The sequence below is a fragment of the Epinephelus lanceolatus genome, chromosome 8, assembly GCF_041903045.1.
Source record: "Epinephelus lanceolatus isolate andai-2023 chromosome 8, ASM4190304v1, whole genome shotgun sequence".
Classification (NCBI taxonomy): domain Eukaryota; kingdom Metazoa; phylum Chordata; class Actinopteri; order Perciformes; family Serranidae; genus Epinephelus; species Epinephelus lanceolatus.
The window spans coordinates 45,200,357-45,223,035 of NC_135741.1; the positions used below are offsets into that span (position 1 = coordinate 45,200,357).

General features: G+C 43.7%; 1 protein-coding gene and 1 pseudogene across 4 annotated transcripts in view; both read left to right on the forward strand.

Moving 5' to 3' along the window:
- The window catches only part of clcn6 (chloride channel 6), a 178,324-nt gene that overhangs the window by 49,714 nt on the left and 105,931 nt on the right, over nucleotides 1-22,679 (forward strand). For all 3 annotated transcript variants that reach the window (XM_033629850.2, XM_078170352.1, XM_033629849.2), the window contains exons 16-18: nucleotides 15,756-15,912; nucleotides 16,121-16,227; nucleotides 20,261-20,447. In XM_033629850.2, the coding sequence (XP_033485741.1) occupies nucleotides 15,756-15,912; nucleotides 16,121-16,227; nucleotides 20,261-20,447 (451 nt within the window). The remainder of the gene's footprint in view (nucleotides 1-15,755; nucleotides 15,913-16,120; nucleotides 16,228-20,260; nucleotides 20,448-22,679) is intronic.
- On the forward strand, nucleotides 6,729-15,708 carry LOC117258737 (uncharacterized; annotated as a pseudogene). Its single transcript, XR_013491960.1, has 5 exons — nucleotides 6,729-11,276; nucleotides 12,173-12,747; nucleotides 12,951-13,094; nucleotides 13,322-13,575; nucleotides 14,031-15,708. The product of XR_013491960.1 is annotated as an uncharacterized LOC117258737 (transcript).

Genomic DNA, 22,679 nt, shown 5'->3' on the forward strand with positions numbered 1-22,679 from the left:
CATCACGTTCACACTACGCTTTCCGGCCGTGTTGGCAGTTACAGTGAAAGACGCAGAAACATCAATTCAACACTCCAGAAGAAGCCGAGAAGTTCATCAACAGTAATATGGCTAAATAATTATTCTGCAACAGGTACAGCTCACGTGAGGTCCATAGAGTATTTCCTTTTTCTCTTTCAACTCTTTTTCTCTTTTCCCTCTTCTTTGACCACGGACAAATGCTGAAACACCTGTAATTTATTGTTTTTTGTTTTTCTTTGCATTTCCACTCTACTTTTTTTTTCTTTATATATAGGCTATATATTTTTTATTTCTATTTATTGATTGATTTATTTCGATTAACTTGGACATATCATATTGGGACACATATTTGTGATGAGGATGTCTCCTTCCTGTTATGGACTTTTATATTTTGTGTTATTGATTTTTAGTTATACGGACTTCAAGCTCTGGGAAAAGATGAACTGAGACCTTACGTTACAGACTGAGGGACTCGTGAACTGCATACTGATCAGAACTATTAAAAAAACTATTTTAACAATTATTACTGTAACATCTTTACAATCTGATGGTCTGAACAAGGCAACACGGAGGAACGGATTAGATATGTATTTCCACATTAGACATTAATTTTGTTGACTCTGAATCATCATGGAAATAATGGCTGGGTCTTGCCTTTAGGCCCTCAAGCTCACTCACCTCAGCAAGGTAACTGTATGTGTCTGTGTGTGTATGTGTGTGTGTGCGTACACGTGGTAAGAGTTCGCTAGAGCAGCACAGAAATGCTATCACAGAAATATCGGAAATGGCACAACACGCTTACCACAGTACATCAGCCCGTCAGCCCATGGTAACCTTATAATAAGCGTATTCGACAGCAACTCTTATCGCAACACGGCGGCTGCATCAGGTGAGGGAAGTTTTGCCTACTTTTAGCAGTGTTGAGTCAGGCTGATGTTTCTCAGGGGGACCCCGAAGTGCCACTGGCAACTTCCGGCTTCACTGCATGGCCTCCCAGCAGGACGATGCAAAGTGGGACAAAGTGGTGAGGGGCGGTGGAGCCTGATGGCGGTGTTCTTTAGGTGGTCCTCACATGTCGGTTATTTTAGGCTGCGGAAAGTCTCTTGGTTTGGCAGCAGAGCCCCTGCTTTGCGGACACTTTGGCAGGTGAGTGGTAACTCTGGATCCAATGAATCTTTGATGGAGTTGCAGGTCGAATAGTAGCTTATCTATTTAGCTGTTTAGCTGGCTACTCACTTATAATAAGGTTGAAAACAATCTCGTCGGCCGTTCAATATTATTATCAAAATGTTACTGAAGGCACAGACCAAAAAAAAAGAAAACTCAGGACAGACGACAATCCTGGACGTGGCGAGCAAAACTTAAAAGTTTAAAAGAATTTCGATCGTAAGAAAAGAAAGGGTTACGCAGCAACCGAGTATAAGAGCATAACAGGTTAAAGCATAAAGAGTATAACTAGAAGGAAGGATGGCAAAAGAAAGAAGAGAAAAGTAAAAGGAAAGTAAAGGAAAGTAGTAAAAAGAAGGAAGTGTAAAAGTAAAGTAAAAAGTCCGGAGATGCGCCAAGCTCACTAGTTTTATCCGACCAGGCTCAGTGGGTGTGTTTGAGGCAAGGCGGGTCTCTTGGTTTAGACATTACTTGATTTCGGAGGAAACTTAAAGCAGCTGTGCGGAACTTTTCGTTTTCGTTGATTATAGCACCCCTTTGGTCGAAGCGGTTTGACACCCACAGCCTGGTGTCGTAAAATTCCGACTGCAGCCGGCAATTACCGCATGCATTTGTTTTGGAGAGCGAGAGGATTAACTAACATCAGGTCAGTCCAAGTAATTAGTGGAAACAGCAAAATTACTCAGTAAATTCTCCTGTCGTGTTTCTGTTCTGATCTAATCTAATCTGTTGTGCATTTTGAGCTACTAAGGCTACTGTAGTAGTGTGAGCCTCAAGTTATTCTGGGTAATGTAGTAACCGTTGTTGTGCTACTGGAAACAATGAGAAGCAGCCATGTACGTTCGGTGTAATGAGGAATAAACAGTTAACAAGTCATCTGCTGAGTCCGCATTATTATGTGAAAAGAATACTCAGACGATTTGGGAGTTATGCCCTTTCTCTATCATTTTCATGTTCATGTCAGTACATCTTGCGCGGAGGGATACACCGGTGAGCAACAGCTGCAGCTGGCTCTGGGACAGGTACGCTAGGTCACTCGGTAAAAGCAAACAAAGAGACGACACGGACAATATTACTCACCCGACTGAAAGCTGTCCATCAGCTCCTGCAGGCCTGGGGCGTTTTTTCCAGTTCATCTTAGGAACATGAAAAAAGTTTCAATCACGCCAGGATTAGTGATTGCTGCAAAGTTTTCATTCCTTGTGATGCATTCTCTGCGGCGGTTTTCCTCCTGATGATATATCTCCCCAATGATGGTAGCACCGAATCCCATTCTGTGCAGCAAAATGGGAGCGGAGGATTCAGCCTCTCTTCTCGCCCGCTCAGCATCCAACACGTGGAGTTCCACATCTGTGTACTCCGGCTCAAACAGGTATGGCTCTGGATCTGTGTCCGCTACAAGAAACTCTTCAAAATCGCGTTCAAAGTCGTCCATTGCAGCTACTAAAATCCGGAGATATCGCTAGGCTAAATAAACAGCTGAGTTTTGTTTGCAAGCTACGTCTGTGCCTGCTCACCGGTGTATCCCTCCGCGGATCACAGCACAGGACATACTGGCCCCCTATAAGCTCAATGCTAAACGCTGAGACCCAGCCACTGGACGTACAGACACAAAAAAGATATCGATCATGTTGTCTCAATATGAAAATGATAGAGAAAGGGCATAACTCCCAAATCGTCAGAGTATTCTTTTATGTGAAGATACACAGTGAAGACATAACATAATCCTAACACAGCAAAGCTGTTACCTGCAGCCTTCGCTTGCAAAGCTAATGCTACTAACATTAGGTCAGTCCAAGTAATTAGTGCAAACATGCTAACGTTACTCACAAATTAGTAGTAAAGTAAGACCTGTTCATAAATGTTCTGGTGTAGCTCTGAATTTCTTATAAACTGAGGACAACTGCCTGCTGTATATTTGTGTTCATGGTCACAGTCACAGATAATTTTAGATGATGCTCCTTTGTTATCCGCCATGACATCAAAAGTACAACCAAGTCCTCATAGATACATCTCTGGTAAAACTGTTAGGTGTTATGTGTTCAGCAATGCCCGTTGCGTACTGCTTACTCAAAGAACACTGTAAACACGGCTCCTTCTTCTGTGGTTTAATCGTTGCGGGCCGCTGCGGGCGAGCAGAATCACTTCCGCTTCGGGTGCCGTGTTCTGGTTTGCTGACTTCCGCTGTGTGTCCGACCCGAGCAAGGCTACGCTAAATAGCCATATAGAGAAAGGCTTTTTTGTCGCTGTTGGGTTCAAATAAATATGCGGATCCTCAAGGGGGGGTGATACGAACTAGGGACAGTTTTATTAATGGTAAAAAAGTTCCCCACAGCTGCTTTAATGAACTGTATTTTGCAATTTTATATACTTTAACATATTACGCAGGATAGACGCATACTCTTCCTATTATGGTCAAAATCGGCTCTTAACATCAAGTTAGATTTAATACGATTATTATACCGCATATATCAGCGGAACACAAGTATGAAATGTTTCATGCACACACCCTACAAACTAGTCTGCAGTTGCATCACGTACAAAATGAGAATGCACATATTAATAAAGACAAGTTGATTAATCAATCCAACTATATCTTAACTTGAAATATAATATGGGATTTCTATGGAAACCCTTCTTTGTTGCCCCAACTATTGTTGGGAACATAATTTTAGGTCTCACACGGCAGCACCAAATATGTAGGGATTTAAATTCGGGCTTCACACGGAGGCACCAAATATGTTGGGAACATAATTTTAGGTCTCACATGGCGGCGCCAAATATGTTGTGATCAACATATTAGGGCATCACACAGAGGCACCAGTTATGTTGGGGTCAATTGGCTATTGGAAATAATTAATAAGTATTAATAATAATTAATGAAAATTAATAATTATGTTAAATAATGTGACTTAATTAATATTAAATCACCTCGTGGGGCATCATTCCCGTAAAGGGAAAATGATAGCCAGTTAAAGATATCAGTCTCATAAAATACGCTGAACTATTAATTTGGAGTTTCGATTAATAATTAAATTAATGACTCGTACTCGTACTTGTACTCGTACTCGTACTCGTTGTCCTCCGCTTATCCGGGTCCGGGTCGCAGGGGCAGCAGCCTCAGCAAAGAAGCCCAGACAGTCCTCTCCCCCGCCACTTCCGTCAGCTCTTCCGCAGGAACCCCGAGGCGTTCCCAGGCCAGCCGGGTAATATAGTCCCTCCAGCGTGTTCTGGGGCGGCCCCGAGGTCTCCTCCCGGTTGGACATGCCCGAAACACCTCCCAAGGGAGGCGTCCGGAAGGCATTCTTACCAGATGCCCGAACCACCTCAACTGGCTCCTCTCGATGTGGAGGAGCAGCGGCTCTACTCCGAGTCCCTCCCGGATGTCTGAGCTCCTCACTCTATCCCTAAGGCTGAGCCCAGCCACCCTGCGGAGGAAACTCATTTTGGCCGCTTGTACTCACGATCTCATTGTTTCGGTCACTACCCAGAGCTCGTGACCATGGGTGAGGGTTGGAACGGAGATCGACCGGTAAATTGAGAGCTTCGCTTTCTGGCTAAGCTCCCTCTTCACCACAACGGACCAGTTAAGCACCTGCATCACTGCTGACGCCGCCCCAATCCGCCTGTCAGTCTCCCGCTCCATCCTACCCTCACTCGTGAACAAGATCCCGAGATACTTAAACTCCTCCACCTGAGGAAGGACCTCCCCCCTGACCTGGAGTGGGCAATCCACCCTTTTCCAGCTGAGGACCATGGCCTCAGACTTGGAGGTGCTGATTCTCATCCCAGCCGCTTCACACTCGGCTGCGAACCGCCCCAGCGAGAGCAGGAGGTTACTGTTCGATGGAGCTAGGAGGACCACGTCATCCGCAAATAGCAGGGACGAGATCCTCCCATCACCGAACCTGACACCCTCCACCCCTCGGCTGCGCCTAGAAATTCTGTCCATAAAAGTTATGAACAGAACCGGTGACAAAGGGCAGCCTTGGCGGAGTCCAACCCTCACCGGGAACAGGTCCGACTTACTGCCAGCCACACGAACCAGACTCATGCTCCTTCGGTACAGGGACTGGATAGCCCTTAGCAAGGGGCCACCAACCCCATACTCCCGGAGCACCCTCCACAGGATGCCCCTGGGGACACGGTCGTAAGCCTTCTCCAAATCCACAAAACACATGTAGACTGATTGGGCAAACTCCCATGCCCCCTCCAGCACCCTGGCGAGGGTAAAGAGCTGGTCCACGGTTCCGCATCCGGGACGAAAACCACATTGCTCCTCCTCAATCTGAGGTTCAACTATCGACCGGACTCTCTTCTCCAGCACCCTGGAGTAGACCTTACCGGGTAGGCTGAGGAGTGTGATCCCCCTGTAGTTGGAACACACCCTCTGGTCCCCTTTCTTGAAAATGGGGACCACCACCCCAGTCTGCCACTCCAGAGGCACTGCCCCCGATGTCCACGCAATGTTGCAGAGGCGTGTCAGCCAGGACAGCCCTACAACATCCAGAGCCTTGAGATATCCAGGACGAATCTCATCCACCCCCGGGGCTCCGCCGCCTCGGAGTTGTTTCACTACCTCAGCAACTTCTGCCCCAGAAATTGGACGACCCGCCCCCGAGACCCCTGTCTCTGTTTCCTCACTGGAATACGTGTTGGTGGGATTGAGGAGCTCCTCAAAGTATTCCTTCCACCACCCGACAATGTCCCCAGTTGACGTCAGCAGCTCCCCGCCCCCACTGTAAACAGTGTGAGCAAGTTGCCGCCTTCCCCCCCTGAGGCGCGGGACGGTTTGCCAGAACCTCTTTGGAGCCGATCGATAGTTTTCCTCCATGGCCTCACCGAACTCCTCCCACGCCCGAGTTTTTGCCTCCACGACTGCCACCGCTGCGCTCTGCTTGGCCCGCCGGTACCCGTCAGCTGCTTCCGGAGACCCACAGACCAACCATGCCCTGTAGGCCTCCTTCTTCAGCCTGACGGCTCCCCTCACCTCTGGTGTCCACCAGCGGGTTTGGGGATTACCACCGCGACTGGCCCCAGCGGCCTTGCGGCCACAGCTCACAACCGCCGCCTTGACAATGGCAGAGCGGAACAAGGCCCATTTGGACTCAATGTCCCCCTCTGCCCTCGGGACGCTGTCGAAGCTCTCCCGGGTTCTTCCGCCAGGCGTTCCCAGCAGACGCTCACTGTTCGTTTGGGCCTGCCAGGTCTGCGCGGCGTCTTCCCCCACCATCTGATCCAACTCACCACCAGGTGGTGATCAGTTGACAGCTCTGCTCCTCTCTTCACCCGAGTGTCCAGAACATATGGCCGCAGGTCAAATGATACGACTACAAAGTCAATCATTGACCTGCAACCTAGGCTGTCCTGGTGCCTCCGTGAACCGTCACCTTATCGTGGTGGAGGAGTTTGAGTGCCCTAATGACCCTAGGAGCTATGCTGTCGGGGGCATTTTGCCCCTGGTAGGGTTTCCCATGGCAGATTGGTTCTGGGTGAAGGGTCAGATGAAAAACGGTTCAAAAGACCCTTCATGATGGACACAAACAAGGACACATGTACCCGGCCCGGAGGGTTACCGGGGCCCCGCCCTGGAGCCAGGCCTGGGGTTGGGGCCCGTGGGCGAGCGCCTGGTGGTCAGGCCTTCACCCATGGGGTCCGGCTGGGCCCAGCCCGAACCGGCTACATGGGCTCGTCCCCCTGCAGGCCCACCACCCGCAGAGGGATCCAGAAGGGTTCGGTGCAATGTGGATTGGGCAGCAGACCAAGGCGGGGGCCTTGGCGGTCCGATCCTCGGTTACAGCCTCCCCGCCAGAGAGGTCCACCTCTCTGGTGGGGAAGGAGCCGGAGCTTGTGGAAGAGGTTGAGCGCTACCAGCTAGATATAGTCGGCCTCACCTCGACACATAGTTCCGGCTCTGGAACCCTAGTCCTTGAGAAGGGTTGGACTCTCTCCTTCGCTGGAGTTGCTCCGGGTGAGAGGCGGAGGGCCGGGGTGGGCTTTCTGATAGCCCCCAGACTCTCTGCCTGTACATTGGGGTTTACCCCGGTAGATGAAAGGGTTGCTTCCCTGCGTCTTCAGGTCGGGGAACGGGTCCTGACTGTTGTCTGTGCTTATGCACCGAACAACAGTTCAGAGTACCCACCCTTTTTGGAGTCCCTGGGACGGGTGCTGGACAGTGCCCCGACCGGGGACTCCATTGTTCTGCTGGGGGACTTCAACGCTCACATGGGCAATGACAGCGGGACCTGGAGGGGCGTGATTGGGAGGAATGGCCTGCCCGATCTGAACCCGAGTGGTGTTCAGTTATTGGACTTCTGTGCAGGTCGCAGTTTGGCCATAACTAACACCATGTTTAAACATAAGGATGTCCATCGGTGCACGTGGCACCAGGACAGCCTAGGTCGCAGGTCAATGATCGACTAAATTAATGACAACAACCAAAATTCACTCTTGTGCAACATTAAACAGACAGCAGGTATGATTCCAAAGAATTATATTTATTCACAAAGTAGCAAAGCAAAACCAAACACACAAATTCTAACTAACTATATACAACCTTGGTGTGTGTGTGTGTGTGTGTGTGTGTGTGCGCGCGTGCGTGCGTGCGTGTGTGTGTGTAAGAGAGAGAGAGAGAGTGAGAGAGAGAGAGAGAGAAAGACAAAGGCGGGTGTGGTGATCAAAGACAAAATGTCTGACAACAGAGAACTACAAGATGGCCGAATCAAAGCTGGCTTCAGATCGGGGGAGGTGTTTGTCTGACCGTGTGGTCAGGACAAAGACAAAGGAAAAGAAGCAGGAACTTTGAGATGCCTGTTTGGGTGTAGCTCTGTTGAAAGCATATTCGTTAATAAGTCTGTGTCAATGTGATTTGTGTTGCAAACGGTCTGGATTATTGCAGAGATTGTTTAGTTGTGTGCAAGAATCTGTTTGTGAACAGTATTAGCAAACCAAACACTTAGCCTTAGCCAACTAATTAATTACCTAAATGCAAACAATCACAACAATACCTCAATGATAGCATTAAATCACATACAACAAGTTAAACAGTCTTGCTTAGCCTGTAAAGCTGTGATAAAGCGATACCCAGTTGTTACTTTATTGATCCTTGAGTGGATGGGAGAAAGAGTCACTTGGTGGTGTACTGCTTTGTTAGCCGGCACAAGCAGGCTGGGAAGAGCTGTGGTTCCAGCTGCAGTCTTTGCTGTGTCCTTGTTCCAATGGTTCTGATCAGTCAGAAGCCAGTTGCTCGGGGTCCTTGCAGATTTCGACGCTGGGTGCTAAATCACTTAGTTTCTTGTTGCTGGAAAGCTAGTTGCAAACCTTGTGCTTGCAAGTCTAACCTCTGTGGTTCAGGTTTGCCTCAGCCTTGAGGTTGGGCAAGTCGTGGTCCAGGAAAAAGAGAGTCTGTTAGCAGTTAGCCCCACCTTTGATGGTTCAGGGCATGGAGCAATGGCCTGAACATCTGGGCTGTTCCAGGCCCAGCAGGAAAGAGGTGTGGGCTGCTCCCCAGTTCCAGTGTGAGAGCAGGACTGTTTGAAAGGAGCAGAACTTAGCTTAGAGTTTGGTGACATCACAGAGGGGCATGTCACTGTAACAGTACTGCCCAATCAAGCTTGATGAGTGGTGTGTCACTGAGGTGTGAGATGACCTCCTGTGGAGATGAGTGTTAAAGAGCTCTCTTTGTTTGAAGACAGAGAGCATGCAGAGAGGGAAAAGCCTGTCCAGTTTAGATGGCAGTATGACTCTGTGTTAAATGAGGGATTAAACATTTGAAATTATAACTCACTCATACGATGACCTACAAGAGTGGAAAAAAAATATTCAACTAAAAAACAAGGATTATGCACAGTTACAATTTTAGAACATGGATAAAATGTATAGTTTACTTTCAGGAGACATTTCAGGTTGGTTAACAAGAGAAACTCCACTCAGGAATTCATCCTGAATTTACGACTCCCACATCTGATGGTCTTATCTTATTTTCACCAGGGTGAGAGTAAAACGTTTGATCTTGGCACATGGGGGTCGCGGCTCTGGTCAGCCATGTTAAAGGGAAAAAGCATCAAGACTACCAAAACCCACTCAACAGAATGCCAGCGTCAGCACATATTTCAAAGCTGTCATAGCAAGGCCAGATATTGTTCCAGCTTTGCGTCTACTGTATGTGTAGACACAAAGGGATTCCATATCATATTCCACACTACGTTTTTGTTAGAATGCCTGTCTTAGGGCAAAGCACACTGGAGCAAGAGTGTCATGATAGTGTGCTATGGTTGTCTAACATTACTTATATTAAACAGGGTTCCTGCAGGTCCTTAAAAAGTCTTAAAATGTCTGAAAATAAAATCCGGGAAATTAAGGTCTTAAATTGTCTTGAATTTACCGTTAATTTGCTGTAGGTGTTGTCAGTGAGAGACTCCGCTATGAACATCAGTTTAACGGTATGTCAGCTACAGACGTTGACGTAAGACTGTGTGTCGCCATTTTGTTGTTGTCAAGGTGAGCGGTCAAAAAAGACTCTTTCTTTAGGGACCATGGGACTCAAAGTCGTCGAGTTGCATAAGAAAGGAGGAAAGCACCAGCAGTACATGGCAGCAACGAGCCATAGCGGGGACAGGCTAATCCCTGTATTGTTTGCAGCACGACCTAACGTTACAAGTAGACTTGCACTGATTAATTGGCAGTGCTCGGAATCGGGCTGGTTTTCACGTGATCGGCCATGACCTGCGACCAGCCAGTCAGTCTAAAATATGCCGATTTAAAACGCTGGTCAAATTCCTGGCGCGCCACATGATTGACATCGCGTAATATCAGCAGCGCACACACACACACATGTGCAACTCACGGCTTGGGCGATGTGAGGAAGGGGACCTCAGGGACACACTGGTTTGGGTAGGACAACTATGGAGTAAATGATTCCGGCCAGAGAATCAGGTTCGAAAGGATACTTTAATTTTCAATGACAACAACAAACAAAGACAAACTGAAAAACACACAAAGTTGACATGCTAACCAAATTAAACTCACTCTACTGTAAGTGAAACACGGGCAGCTTCTCACCTTAATCATTGATGCACACACATCAAAAGAGAGAAGGAGAAAGTTGTTAATTGTCCGTGTTAAACTTAACTGTGGAGCTCTCACTGCTAAACTGTGCCGCTTGAAACTGACGAGGCGCGTGTCCACGTGCAGAAGATGCGCGTGTCTGCGCGCTTACTGGCAGGCGCGTCCTGAAGGCCTGTGTGAATTTTCCACAGGCGATATTTTTACTTTTTGTCGATTCAAGAAATTACCTACAAATGCTATACACCAAGAATTATTATTTTATTTATCTGTGTTTTTATTTATGTATGCCTTTTTTACTTATTTATTTTAATACTGTACCTGAAGTTATATTTGAGCAAAAAGGAAAATGTTTCTTAACCTGTGTCACCGTTTTTGTTTGTTTGTTTGAGATGATTATTGAAAAGCTGGTTGAATCTTGCTTAAAATGTTCTAATAAAGGAAAGATAGAAAATATTGCAATATCTTGTGTGCTGTAAAGTGGTTTGAAAAAAATGAAATCGGAATCGGCCATCCAAACACTCTGCAAATCGGAAATCTGTATTGGCCCAAAAAATTGTTATCAGTGCAAGTCTAGTTACAAGTTCAGACTCCATCACCACCTCCCATTCGGCTATGAGAAGCTTCATTTCACTGCCAGAGACCCAAAAGGCAGAGGTACTGTGGGTTCTCCACACTGTGATGAGGCACAATTCATTTAAATCTAACGAGGACATAAGTGGCGTCTTTGCTGCCATGTTCCCCGTTTTGCAGGTTGCAAAGACATTCACCTGTGGTGAAAATAAAATGGCATATGTCGCCAAATATGGCATCACTTCATTCATCAAGAAGAAGCTTTCCTGCAGCGTTAGTGAGAAGCCATATGTTATCAAGTTTGATGAAAGCATGAATAAATCGAGAAAGACCTTCATTTGCGGTTTTGGACTACTGATGATGAGACCGGCACACACCATGTCATCTCCTGCTACTATGGGTCGGAGTTCAGGGGTCACTCAAGAGCCGAGGACATGTTGGGACATTTCAGTGTAAGTAACATTACAATTGTGTTTGAAATCGCATACTATACAATGTGTGGTGTAAAATTGAGTATCGTTAGTGCAGTCCAAAGCCCCTATGCTAGCGGTGTAAACACCAACACTCCCCCGGTTCTCAGTGCTCACTATCCGGGCAGAGTCAGCAGAGGACCACTAGATACATGGCTAACTGAGATAACTGGCTAACGGCAGCTACAATTAGCAGCAGTTCTTTGAAAGCATAGCTTTACAAACTACCAATTACCTCACACTGGAAGAAGTTGAACTACAGCAAAGCTACCCTAGGGATAAATCTAGTATGGTTATTTAATTTTATTTTTCAAATAGCACCAAATCACAACAGAGGTCATATAAGGTCACCGTTCCCATAGAACAGGTCTAGACCATGTCTTTTTATTAAACAAACTAAATAGCCTTATGTTATTTATCTTATTTATGCAATTTCATTTAATTTTCTGTCCCCCACCCCCCAAGCAGTAAACCTAGGGTACCAATTATGTAATGATTAATGTTAATTATTGTGTGTGTGTTTGTGTATGCCCGCATTGTATTGTTATTTATTGTATATGTGTGTGTGTGTGTGTGTGTGTGTGTGATTTAGTATCTGTATGTGTCTATGTGTATATAAGCAAGAAATCATTAGAATAACAAATAATAACAAAAGAATAATTGCTGTTATCACAATTAAGTTGTCTGGTGTTTTGATGGATGTTTTTGATCTCTCTCTCTGTGCTATATAAGAAAAACCATTATTATTAGTATTAATATTAGTATTATTATTATTATTATTATTATTATCGTCATCATTACACTAATGGAACCTTAACCTAATATGGTTTACTTGGCACATTGAATTGGTGATTTCCTCTTTTTTTCCAAATGTGCAGGAATGTACAAAGGAGCTGAATTTGAACAACATGCTCTCACTGTCAATGGATGGGCCCAGTGTTAATTGGAAGTTTGTTGAACTCTTATAAGAGGAACACAGAGAGCAGTTTGGTAGAGCGCAACTACAAATAATTGGGAGTTGTGGCCTTCACACAATGCACAACTTGTTCAAGAATGGCTTCGGGTGTGGCAAGTTGAGAAAGTCCTGAAAGCCCTGCACTACCTGTTTCATTGTGCACCTGCAAGGAGGGAAGCCTTTGTGTTAGTGACCAAGTGTGATACATTTTCTCTGACATTCTGTGGACATCGTTGGCTGGAAAACCTTCCAGCAGTGGAGAGAGCCATTGAAATTTGGCCATATATCGTCTCCTATGTGGATCAGGTCAAAGCCAAGAAGCTCCCCAATCCAAGGTCATCGTCATATGACAACATCGCAGAAGCCCGGATGGATCCCATTATCCTGGCAAAGTTGCACTTCATGAGTGTCAAGAAGTTTTCAACCTTTTCTCACCAAGTACCAGACAGATGCCCGATGATTCCCTTACCCAGCAGAGATTTGGAGGATCTAATCAGGGTAGGCCTAACGACTACTAAAAATGTATAAATGGTTTAGTCATTCAAGCATCATTATTTACAGAGGATATGAACAATAAAACAAAGTAGTGAGTTTTCAGCATGTTGATGTTTGTAGTAAGTATTCTAAATAATGTAATACTTTTTCTAATTTTGATTATAATAATAATTATTATTATTATGCTTGTGCTATTCTGTTTTCAGAGCCTTCTCAGACGCTTCATAAAGCAAGACGTCCAGGTTGATGTTTCCCCAGTAAAGCTGGTCATGCTTGATGTGACAGACCAAAGGCTTTGGGTCAGTCCAATGCAAGTGGACATTGGCATGGGAGCCACAGCTGCCCTCAAGGTAACATTTATTATCTTAGATGACTTCAACAGTGTGCTATAGCAGCTGCAACATCACTTGACTAGTGAAGTAATTATGTTGAAAATTAAGAGATTAGATGAATTGTTTAGACATCAAGCAGCTGACATATTAACTGGATTTGTCAAATGTTGTGTAGTGTAAGTTACACATAGGGAGAGTTTAATTGATGTTTCAGGTGACACTTGTGACTTTTGTGCTTTTGTCAGGGAATGTCGGGCAGTCAGAGTGGTGGAAGTGAGCGTGATGTGTTACTGTTCATCCGAGACAGCCAGAGTGCTCTGTCACAAATTTGTCACAACATTCTATTAAAGTGCCCACTGAAGTACCCCACTGGCCGAAATACGATGTGCCTGGACCCCCAAAAGATGCTCCCTGAACCAGACACATGCCTGCAAAAAAATGAAGGCCCTCATCATGAAATTTGTGCAGGACAAGAAGTTGTCAGGAGGAGTCACAGTGGGTAATATGTGTAGACATAAGACATGTGAACAATATGCCTAGTGTTTAGCAAAGAGAGTCTTTGGGCTCCTAAATCAGTGGTTTTAAAAGTGGATTCCAGGTGTCCTTGAGGGGCAAGAAGGGGAATCATTTATTTTCACTAAAATTCTTCATAGATAACACAGTGACAGAATGTATGTCTATTTTGGTCATGGGATTCATACACTTTATGTAATAAAACATCTAAAAGCAAAAATCTTAAAAGATGGGTATTTGTGGTCTAATTTGTGTCAGTTTAGGGTTTATTTTGCCATATTTTAGATGTAGAAGTTTAACTAGCCTGTTGTTTTGCAGTTCATCATTTTAGTTGTATTTTATCATTGGAAATATAGCCTAGTATGAGTTATAACAAATGTCTGTAGGCCTAATATTTAACTGGAAAATAGTACAAATGTGCTTTACTTTATCTAAATGCAGGTGATGAGATTGCACAACAATTTCAGCAGTTCCTCTTCAGTGAGGCCAGAGGAGAGGAATTCATGGCCTTCAGTGTGTTGGACGGAAAATCACGAGTTGACAGCTTCCTGCATGAGGCCATGAATGGATATGCAGAACTTTGGAGCTTTGTGGAAAAGCTGCTGCTTCTGTCCCATGGACAAGCTACTGTGGAGCGTGGATTCTTCATAAACAAGGAGGTGGAGATGTGCAATATGAACAAGGACACTGTAGTCTCACAGAGACTAATCTGTGACTACGTGAGCATGTGTGGTGGAGTGCTCAAAGTGCCACTAACTAAAGAGCTGCTAAATGAGTGTACAACTGCACGCAATCGGTACAGGATCGACTTGGAAGATGAGAGGAAGAAAAAGGAAAAGACAAAACAGATGGACAAGAGAAAAAGGGCTGAAGATGAGCTTGAAGAGCTATGCAAGAAAAGAAGAACAATCTCAAGTGTGTGCGAAACTCTAGAGAAGGATGCAGATAGCCTTGGCAGAGAAGGCTGAGAATACAGCAGGGACCAAGATGGCAGAACTCATCACTAAATCCAACTCGATGAGAAAAAGATGCAAGGACAAGAGAGGGGAGTTGGTGGACCTAGACCGTGAAATTGAGAAGAGAGCGACAGAGCTATGCCACATGTCTTGAGGAGAATTTGGGATGTTACAAAACAATGGACCTCTCTGTTCATTGGTTTCTCTCGTTAAGTCATGTGATAACATTTGTGTTGTTTTTCAAACAGTTATGTACATTACTGCTTTAAGTGATGTAAGTGTTACTGTTATTATTCTGTCTCTTAATTTGGGAAAAAAGGTCCCTAATGAAAAATGTTTCTTAATTTGCACATTGCACATTATTGATAAAAAATGTGAAAAGTTAAGTTTTGTTTTCCAATGTAGGAGGCAATAAATTGTGTATTTTCTACCAAAGAAATTGTTTTGACATTTTAAATTATATTTGTTGAGGTCTTAAAAAGGTCCTAAAAAGCATTCAATTTGACTTTTAAAATGGTGCAAGAACCCTCTTAAACAACCTACAGTAAATAAAGGCATGGAAATGGGGTCAAATGTTATGGAAAAGTTGTTAATATTCATTGGTACAAATGTGTGGGAACCCAAACATCCCTGCTGGTCATGCAGGTCTACAGTCCACATGATGGACTGTGCTAACTAGATGATTTTCTCTGTCTCAGTCCTCTGCTATCACAGCAGACAGCGATCACTGTTAGCATACTAACTGTGCACTTCACCTCACACATTCTCACTGTATATTCCTCCCCCTGCTCTTTCTCCCCTCAGCTTCCTCTCATTTAGGGTTGCAGCGATATACCGGCTTCAAGGTATACTGTAATATAAAAGTTGACAGTTATCATACCTTGTACATTTGCTTATGTACAGTATTGAAAAAAAATGCAACTGGATGAAGAATCTCACCTTTATTTTACTTATTTTTATGAAGGAGACTTTTGCAACTGGCTTGTTTCATTTATAGTAATAAAATGTTTGTTCAACCATATCAAAACCTTTCTGTTTTCATTTCTTTTTAGGGTCATATTGACTGATAATAACAATAAATGTGTAATATCGTTATAAAACAGCAATATTTTTGGAGATAGTTGTACCGTTGTACCCTACTCTCATCACATATTGATTCCCCACAGTCTGGAGTCATACTGGTTCCTAATGTGCGTCTGTCCTCTGTTAGGAAACTGGGAATGGATATCTACTCCGGGACCTTTGCTCTCATCGGAGCTGCAGCCTTCCTTGGAGGCGTGGTCAGAATGACCATCAGTCTGACTGTCATCCTCATTGAATCCACCAATGAAATAACATACGGGCTGCCCATCATGATCACTCTCATGGTACACTGTCATGATATATATTTTAGCATTTTCTACTATCAACCAGTGTGCTGTGTTTTAATGAATCGGATTATATGAAATTATTTCATGTTTGTCTGACAACAATATTAAGTAAAGAGATGTGTTGATGAGTTCAGTGGTGTGTATGATCCAGTTGTGTATTTCCTGTTGGGTTTCACGTAGTAAATGGTTTTGTGTTGATTATCAGGTTGCCAAATGGACTGGAGATTTTTTCAACAAGGGCATCTATGACATCCACATCCAGCTGAGAGGAGTGCCACTGCTGGAGTGGGAGACTGAGGTTGAAATGGACAAGTAAGATTTGTTGTTTAACAAACAACAAAACTAAAGCTGAAAACACACTGGCGCCCCGCGCTGTGGCGCATCATGTGACACGTGTCAAGTGCCGCCCCTAGCACACACTGGATGTGTCGTGCTGCAGCTCATCAACAGGCGACCATGCAGAGTTATTACTACTTTTACTAAGAGATCTATACTTCTTCCACCTCTGCATTAGCTTAAAATCATGCTTGGCATTGGCTGCCAGTGTGGCCTTAAGAGCCGAAGGCCTTTCTTTTACTCTGGTGACTCCTCACAGCCATCTGAATGCAGCAGGTATCTGTTGCATCTGCAGTCTTTTATTGGATTGATGATGTCACTGTTATAGTGTGTCGGTGTTAGGCAGTAGTGATGCTACAAGTAGTGGCATTACTACAACATTTTTCTGTAGCGTGGTGGTAGCACTGCTATTTCCTGAATTAACCCTTTAAAAACTGACCTACAGCAGATGGCCACAGGAGATTGTTGTTTGTGTGATTCCATTTAAACAGATCAAAAATAAGAACTATAACAACTAGAACATTCAGTCTTTTAGCAGAAGAAAGCTAAGGCTTTTGGTTTAACCATCAAAGCATCATATCCTCATGTTACCTTACCTTACCTGCTGTGCAGATGTAGTATTTTGCCATATTTACACCGTAATTTCCCCCGGGAATTTTTAGATCATTGTCATAATCCTGTATCTATTGATCTAAATAAAAACCTTAATAGTTAGAACATTCAGTTTTTTTGTAGCACAAAGTTAAGGCTCCTGTCTTCCATGTCATCACGTTCTATGTTCATAATGATGTTGTTGCGCACATCGCATGTGGTGCAAAAATGCGCTCTGGCGCCAGCAAGATGAATAATGAATCCATTACAATGCCTTTACACTCCGCTCATAAAAAAAAAAAAAAGTTCAAATAACTTATGGAGTGTTAAGAAAGATGTTTCATGTTTATATATGTTCATGTCATGTTAATGATAATTTTAATACTTTTAATAATTCTTATGGTTTATTGACTTACATAACCTTTCAGCTGAGGTTCCACAGATTTTAGAAATATGAGGCATTTGAAGGTACTCTAAGAAATGGCATCACAGTTAGCAAAAATACCAATCTAGGCCCTGATGGAACATTTCTATTGCAGAGATCAAAGGGTTGAAGAGCTTTTCAGTAGCTTAGCTCTTTTATTGATCCAGAAGTGTAGTAGCTTCCACACAAACTACATTTTCCCAAGCATTTTTGAAGCTCAAGTGCTGTGGAGCGTTCTGCTGCGGTCTGAAATGAAACTGCTAAGCACCAGTAGGTGATGGCACCGCCATACACGGACGTGCATGTGTAGCTGACAGAGGCACTTCCATATGACAGTGACATCATGTACCAATCCTTGGGCTGATACCTACAACATTTCTGCTGCAGGGAAACACAGACACACAAGCTTGAGTTTACTTGATGGAAAGAATTAGACAAATGAAATACTGTACATGAGGTTTTAAATACTCTGACATAATACTTAGTATTATAGTAGTAGTAGTTTTAACACTGATCAGCAGCAAAGGTGAGGAGGTAGTGGTGTGTCCGAGGACTGTCTGTATCATATGAAACTCAGGAAAAAACAAGGTGCTCTTGAAAGAAATTGTCAGCACAAGGGAGGAAAAAATAAACTTCATGCATGAAGCATAAACAAATGTACCTGAATTAAGTTTTCATTTTTTAAAATTATATTAAAAAAACATGGCTACTTGCATTAAAACACCAACCTTTTTCGACCTTAAGTTCACCATATGATTCCCGAGCGTGGCACCGCTGCTGCTCACCGCTCCCTCAGGGGATGGGTCAAATGCGGAGAACAAATTTCACACACTCAGGTGTGTGACAATCAGTGGAACTTTACCTTTTACCTTTAAGACTTTCATTTTATTTTTTTCCATCTATGATACAGCAGCCATTTGACATGAATCAGAATACAAAAACAGTGAGTTCAGTCAGGGGTCGGCAACCTTTACTATCGGAAGAGCCTTGTTTGACCAAAATCATAAATTAAAATCTGTCTGGAGCCGCAAAGCATATTTGAGCCTTATAATGAAGGTAACACAGTTTATTAAGTGTAAATTAACCTATCAACAATACTAACAGGTCTGAACATTCATTATGTTTTACCACAAGGTGGCTGCTCTGCATTTGGCCATTTATGATTATTTTGTACGTTAATTTTGCAGTGTTGGTGGTGAAAGTAGATTGTATTTTCCTCCGAGACTTTTCCTTTTTGTGGACTTGGATCCACTGCAAGACTAGCTAGGGAGACTCAAGACTATCCACTGCTATTGAAGTTCGGCAAAATTTAGAGAAAAAGGGGCCAGGCCATAGATGTATGATGCACATTTTAGTTGATGAAGTGTTAAAACATATTTTTAATTTGGTGTATAGGCTTCACATTTGTACAACTGAAGACTGTAAGAATCGCTTTAGACCTACAACAATGATTTATGAACATTAAAACGTTAAATAAAAGAACTGTTATTCATTTCTATATAATTTTTTGGTTAACTCCACATGGAGCCACTGGAGAGGTGCTAAACAGCCACGGGTTGCCTAGCCCTTAGGTAAAGGAAACAAATACATATAAAGACTGAGTTACGTACAATAACTCAAAAGTAACTCAAAAAATGAATAGCTAAAACTAGAACAGGTGGTACAGTGGTACAGTGGTTAGCATTGTCGCCTCACAGTAAGAGGGTTCCTGGTGGGAACCATTGGTGAAGGTACCTTCCTTGTGTGTAGTTTGCATGTTCTCCCCGTGTCAGCATGAGTTTTCTCCGGGAACTCTGGCTTCCTCCCACAGTCTAAAGACATGCAGGTTAATTGGTGGCTCGAAATTGTCCGTAGGTGGGAATGTTAGTGTCAATGGTTCTGTCTCTTTGTACCACCCTTGTGATAGTCTTGTGACTTGTCCAGGGTTTACCCTGCCTCAAGCCCAATGTCAGCTTGTATTGACTTCAGCCCCCCTGTGACCCCCAAAAGGATAAGTGGTTACAAAAAATAAATTAATAAATAAATTAATAAAGCTAGAATAGATAAGAAAACCATAATTTACTCCAGTATTTGCAAATCATGCACTGTTAACTGATGTTAATATGCTACAGTGTGGTATGCTGTACATTAGTTTAAGATTCTTTTTGTTGCCAATTTGGTTTTTGAGCAGTGAGAACAGCTTATGGTTTTAAAAAAAAAACAATTTAACATAACACTTGTTGCCTGTCTATCTGTTTGACTGACAGTTTCATTGATCACTGAGACAGCATTGATTTGGAATGAAGTTGGTTTAATCTAAAGAAAAAATAACTTTATCGTAGTTAAACTACTTTTGCCATGTTGCTGTAGCTTAACTTCCTACATTTGTCCAGGTGGGCACTTCAGTGTACCTTCATTTCATGTAGAGTAACTGGCAGTTTTGCACACTACACTTTCTATGCAGCTTAGCCCTGTTAGTTGGTTTAAGTTTGAGCAGCTAGCATCAGGACTGTTGGAGTGTTAGGGACTTACACACTGAACAGAGATCAAGGTCAATTAAAGCTTCTCTCCTCTCTAAGAACTCCTTCAGGACTGTCTGTTCCTGCCAGTCCTCTCCCAGTGTCTCCATCCAAAAACAGCAGGTTACCGGGGGCAATGACTGTGCCTGTCATTTTCTTTTTACCAAGTCTGACCAACTAGCATATTTTTACTCACAATACAGGCAGACATGAGGCTGCAATGATCAACATGATGTGACAGTAGAATCATGTTTAGACATTTTACAATGTAGGCCCATAAACAAGGAGATTGTAATACAAACTTACTTATTTGTGGATCATAGACAGGATGAATGTGGTGTTCCTTTCAGGTAATTTAGGATAGGAAGGAAGGAGGATTAAGGGAATAGTTTTATTTCCAGTCTGTCAGTAGTTATTTCATTACAAAAAAATACTCATCTTGGGTGAATTCTAACAGTGCACTTCCTGTGTTTCTGTTATCTGTGTGTTATCAAAGATTGACAGCCAGTGACATCATGGAGCCCAATTTGACCTATGTGTACCCCCACACCCGGGTCCAGTCTCTGGTCAGTATCCTGCGCACCACAGTTTACCATGCCTTCCCTGTGGTCACTGAAAACCGGCAGAATGAACGGGACTTCATGAAGGGCAACATCCTGGTCAGCAACAACATTCGCTTCAAGGTATGTCCTGTGCCATTTAACATTTTTAGCGGGTAAAGCCCAGCCTCATATCCAGAGGGAGCTGGATAAAGAGAGGAGGGGCTGAGTGTCCTGCCCCAGGAAATTTTAGGAGTCAGGAATGACCTTGTGAATTTGAAACATTTCTCTGATGATGCTGCCAGTCTACCAGCAATTTATACTGTATGGCTAAAGCATGAAAATAAAACGTCTGCCTGTGTATGTTCTCAACTCAACTCTTTACATATAAACTAAGCACAAAAGTAAGGAAATTTGTGTTTGGTAGATTATTTCTTTGTTGTAACAATGCTTCTTGGCAATAAATCTTATACTGTTGGAAAGTCTTTTTATTTCCCTTTTAACTGTTGCCACATTTGTAAAGAACATGCATTTGTGGGATGAGCAGCAGAGCTGAGTATGTGGGTTGCGCCCATGAAAAACTTGCCAAATCTTCTCTTCCAATGCCAAACAGCTTTTTTTGCTGTTGCCATTGACTCTTGTTTTGAGCTTCTGTTACCCCCAGGTGCTGACAATCAGCACCTGTCAGCATGGGCCCTGCTACAGTGGTCAGTGGTGTCTGCTCCAAGAATTGGCATGCCACGTTTGACTGATCTGGGCAACTTCAAGCTGGGGTTCTGCAAAACCAAGTTGCGGCATTATTTGGAGTGAGTCCTAATACTATCTGAAGGCCAAGTTCCATATAACGGGGGATGTCAGAGACAGGACGCGAAGTGGGCGTCCCAAGAAGACCATTTCCTCATCCTGTCAGCACTTAGGAATGTAGGCAGTCTTCTTCAGATTTGCAGTCAAGTTTTGCAGACCGACGGCTCTCTGCCCAGACAATCCGGAACAGACTGCACGTGGTGTTCATGCTAGAGTGACCAACCAAACCACGTTGACTGAGTTGTGACAAATGCTGGTTGAAGAATGGGATGCCATCCCACAGCAGTGTGTCACCAGCATGAGGAGGAGGTGCCAGGCTCTTCCAATATGTCTTGTTTCTTCAGACTTCAATCATCCAATGCACCAAACAACACTAAACAAGAGTCAACAGCAAAAAAAAGCTGTTTAGCATAGGCAGAGAAGATATGGCAAATTTTTCATGGGCGCAACCCAGTTCAATTCAATTTCAATTCAATTTTATTTATAAAGCCCAATATCACAAATCACAATTTGCCTAACAGGGCTTTACAGCATACGACATCCCCCTGTCCTTTGGACCCTCACGGCGGATAAGGAAAAACTCCCCAAAAAAACCCTTTAACGGGGAAAAAAACAGTAGAAACCTCAGGAAGAGCAACTGAGGAGGGATCCCTCTTCCAGGATGGACAGACGTGCAATAGATGTCATACAGAACAGATCAACATAATAAATTAACAGTAATCCGTATGACACATTGAGACAGAGAGAGAGAGACAGAGACAGAGAGAGATGCAGGACAGACGGTAATGACAGTAGCTTACAGCAACATTAATGAAAGTAATAATATTATAATTAATAATAATATATTAATATCTGATAATATACATGTGTGACAATAATCATATGTGTATAATAACAGTAGAAGTATGACTAATGATGACAGCAGCAGCAGGAGGCATCTGGCAGGACCACGGCAGCAGCACAACCACACACATCACACTATCCAGGCACCACTGCAATATGAGTTAACCTGAGAGACAGTGGAGCACAAAGGCTCCGGAGAAGAAGCCGAGTTAGTGACATCCAGAATGGCCGAGTTAGCAAGATGCAGTAATAGGACATGAGAGAGAGAGAGAGAGAGAGAGAGAGAGAGAGAAGGTGCCTGGTGTATTATAGGGGGTCCTCCGGCAAACTAGGTCTAAGTCAGCCTAACTAGGGGCTGGAACAAGGAGCCTGAGCCAGCCCTAACTATAACTATAACTATAATCTTTATCAAAGAGGAAAGTCTTAAGTCTAGTCTTAAATGTGGAGACGCCTCCCAGACCACAACAGGAAGATGATTCCACAGGAGAGGAGCCTGATAGCTGAAGGCTCTGGCTCCTGATCTACTTTTGGAGACTTTAGGGACCACGAGTAACCCTGCATTCTCCGAGCGCAGAGTTCTGGTGGGATAATATGGCACTATGAGCTCTCTAAGATATGACGGAGCTTGACCATTTAGAGCTTTATATGTTAACAGTAGGATTTTAAATTAAATTCTGGATTTTACAAGGAGCCAGTGCAGAGAAGCTAAAACAGAAGAAATATGATCAC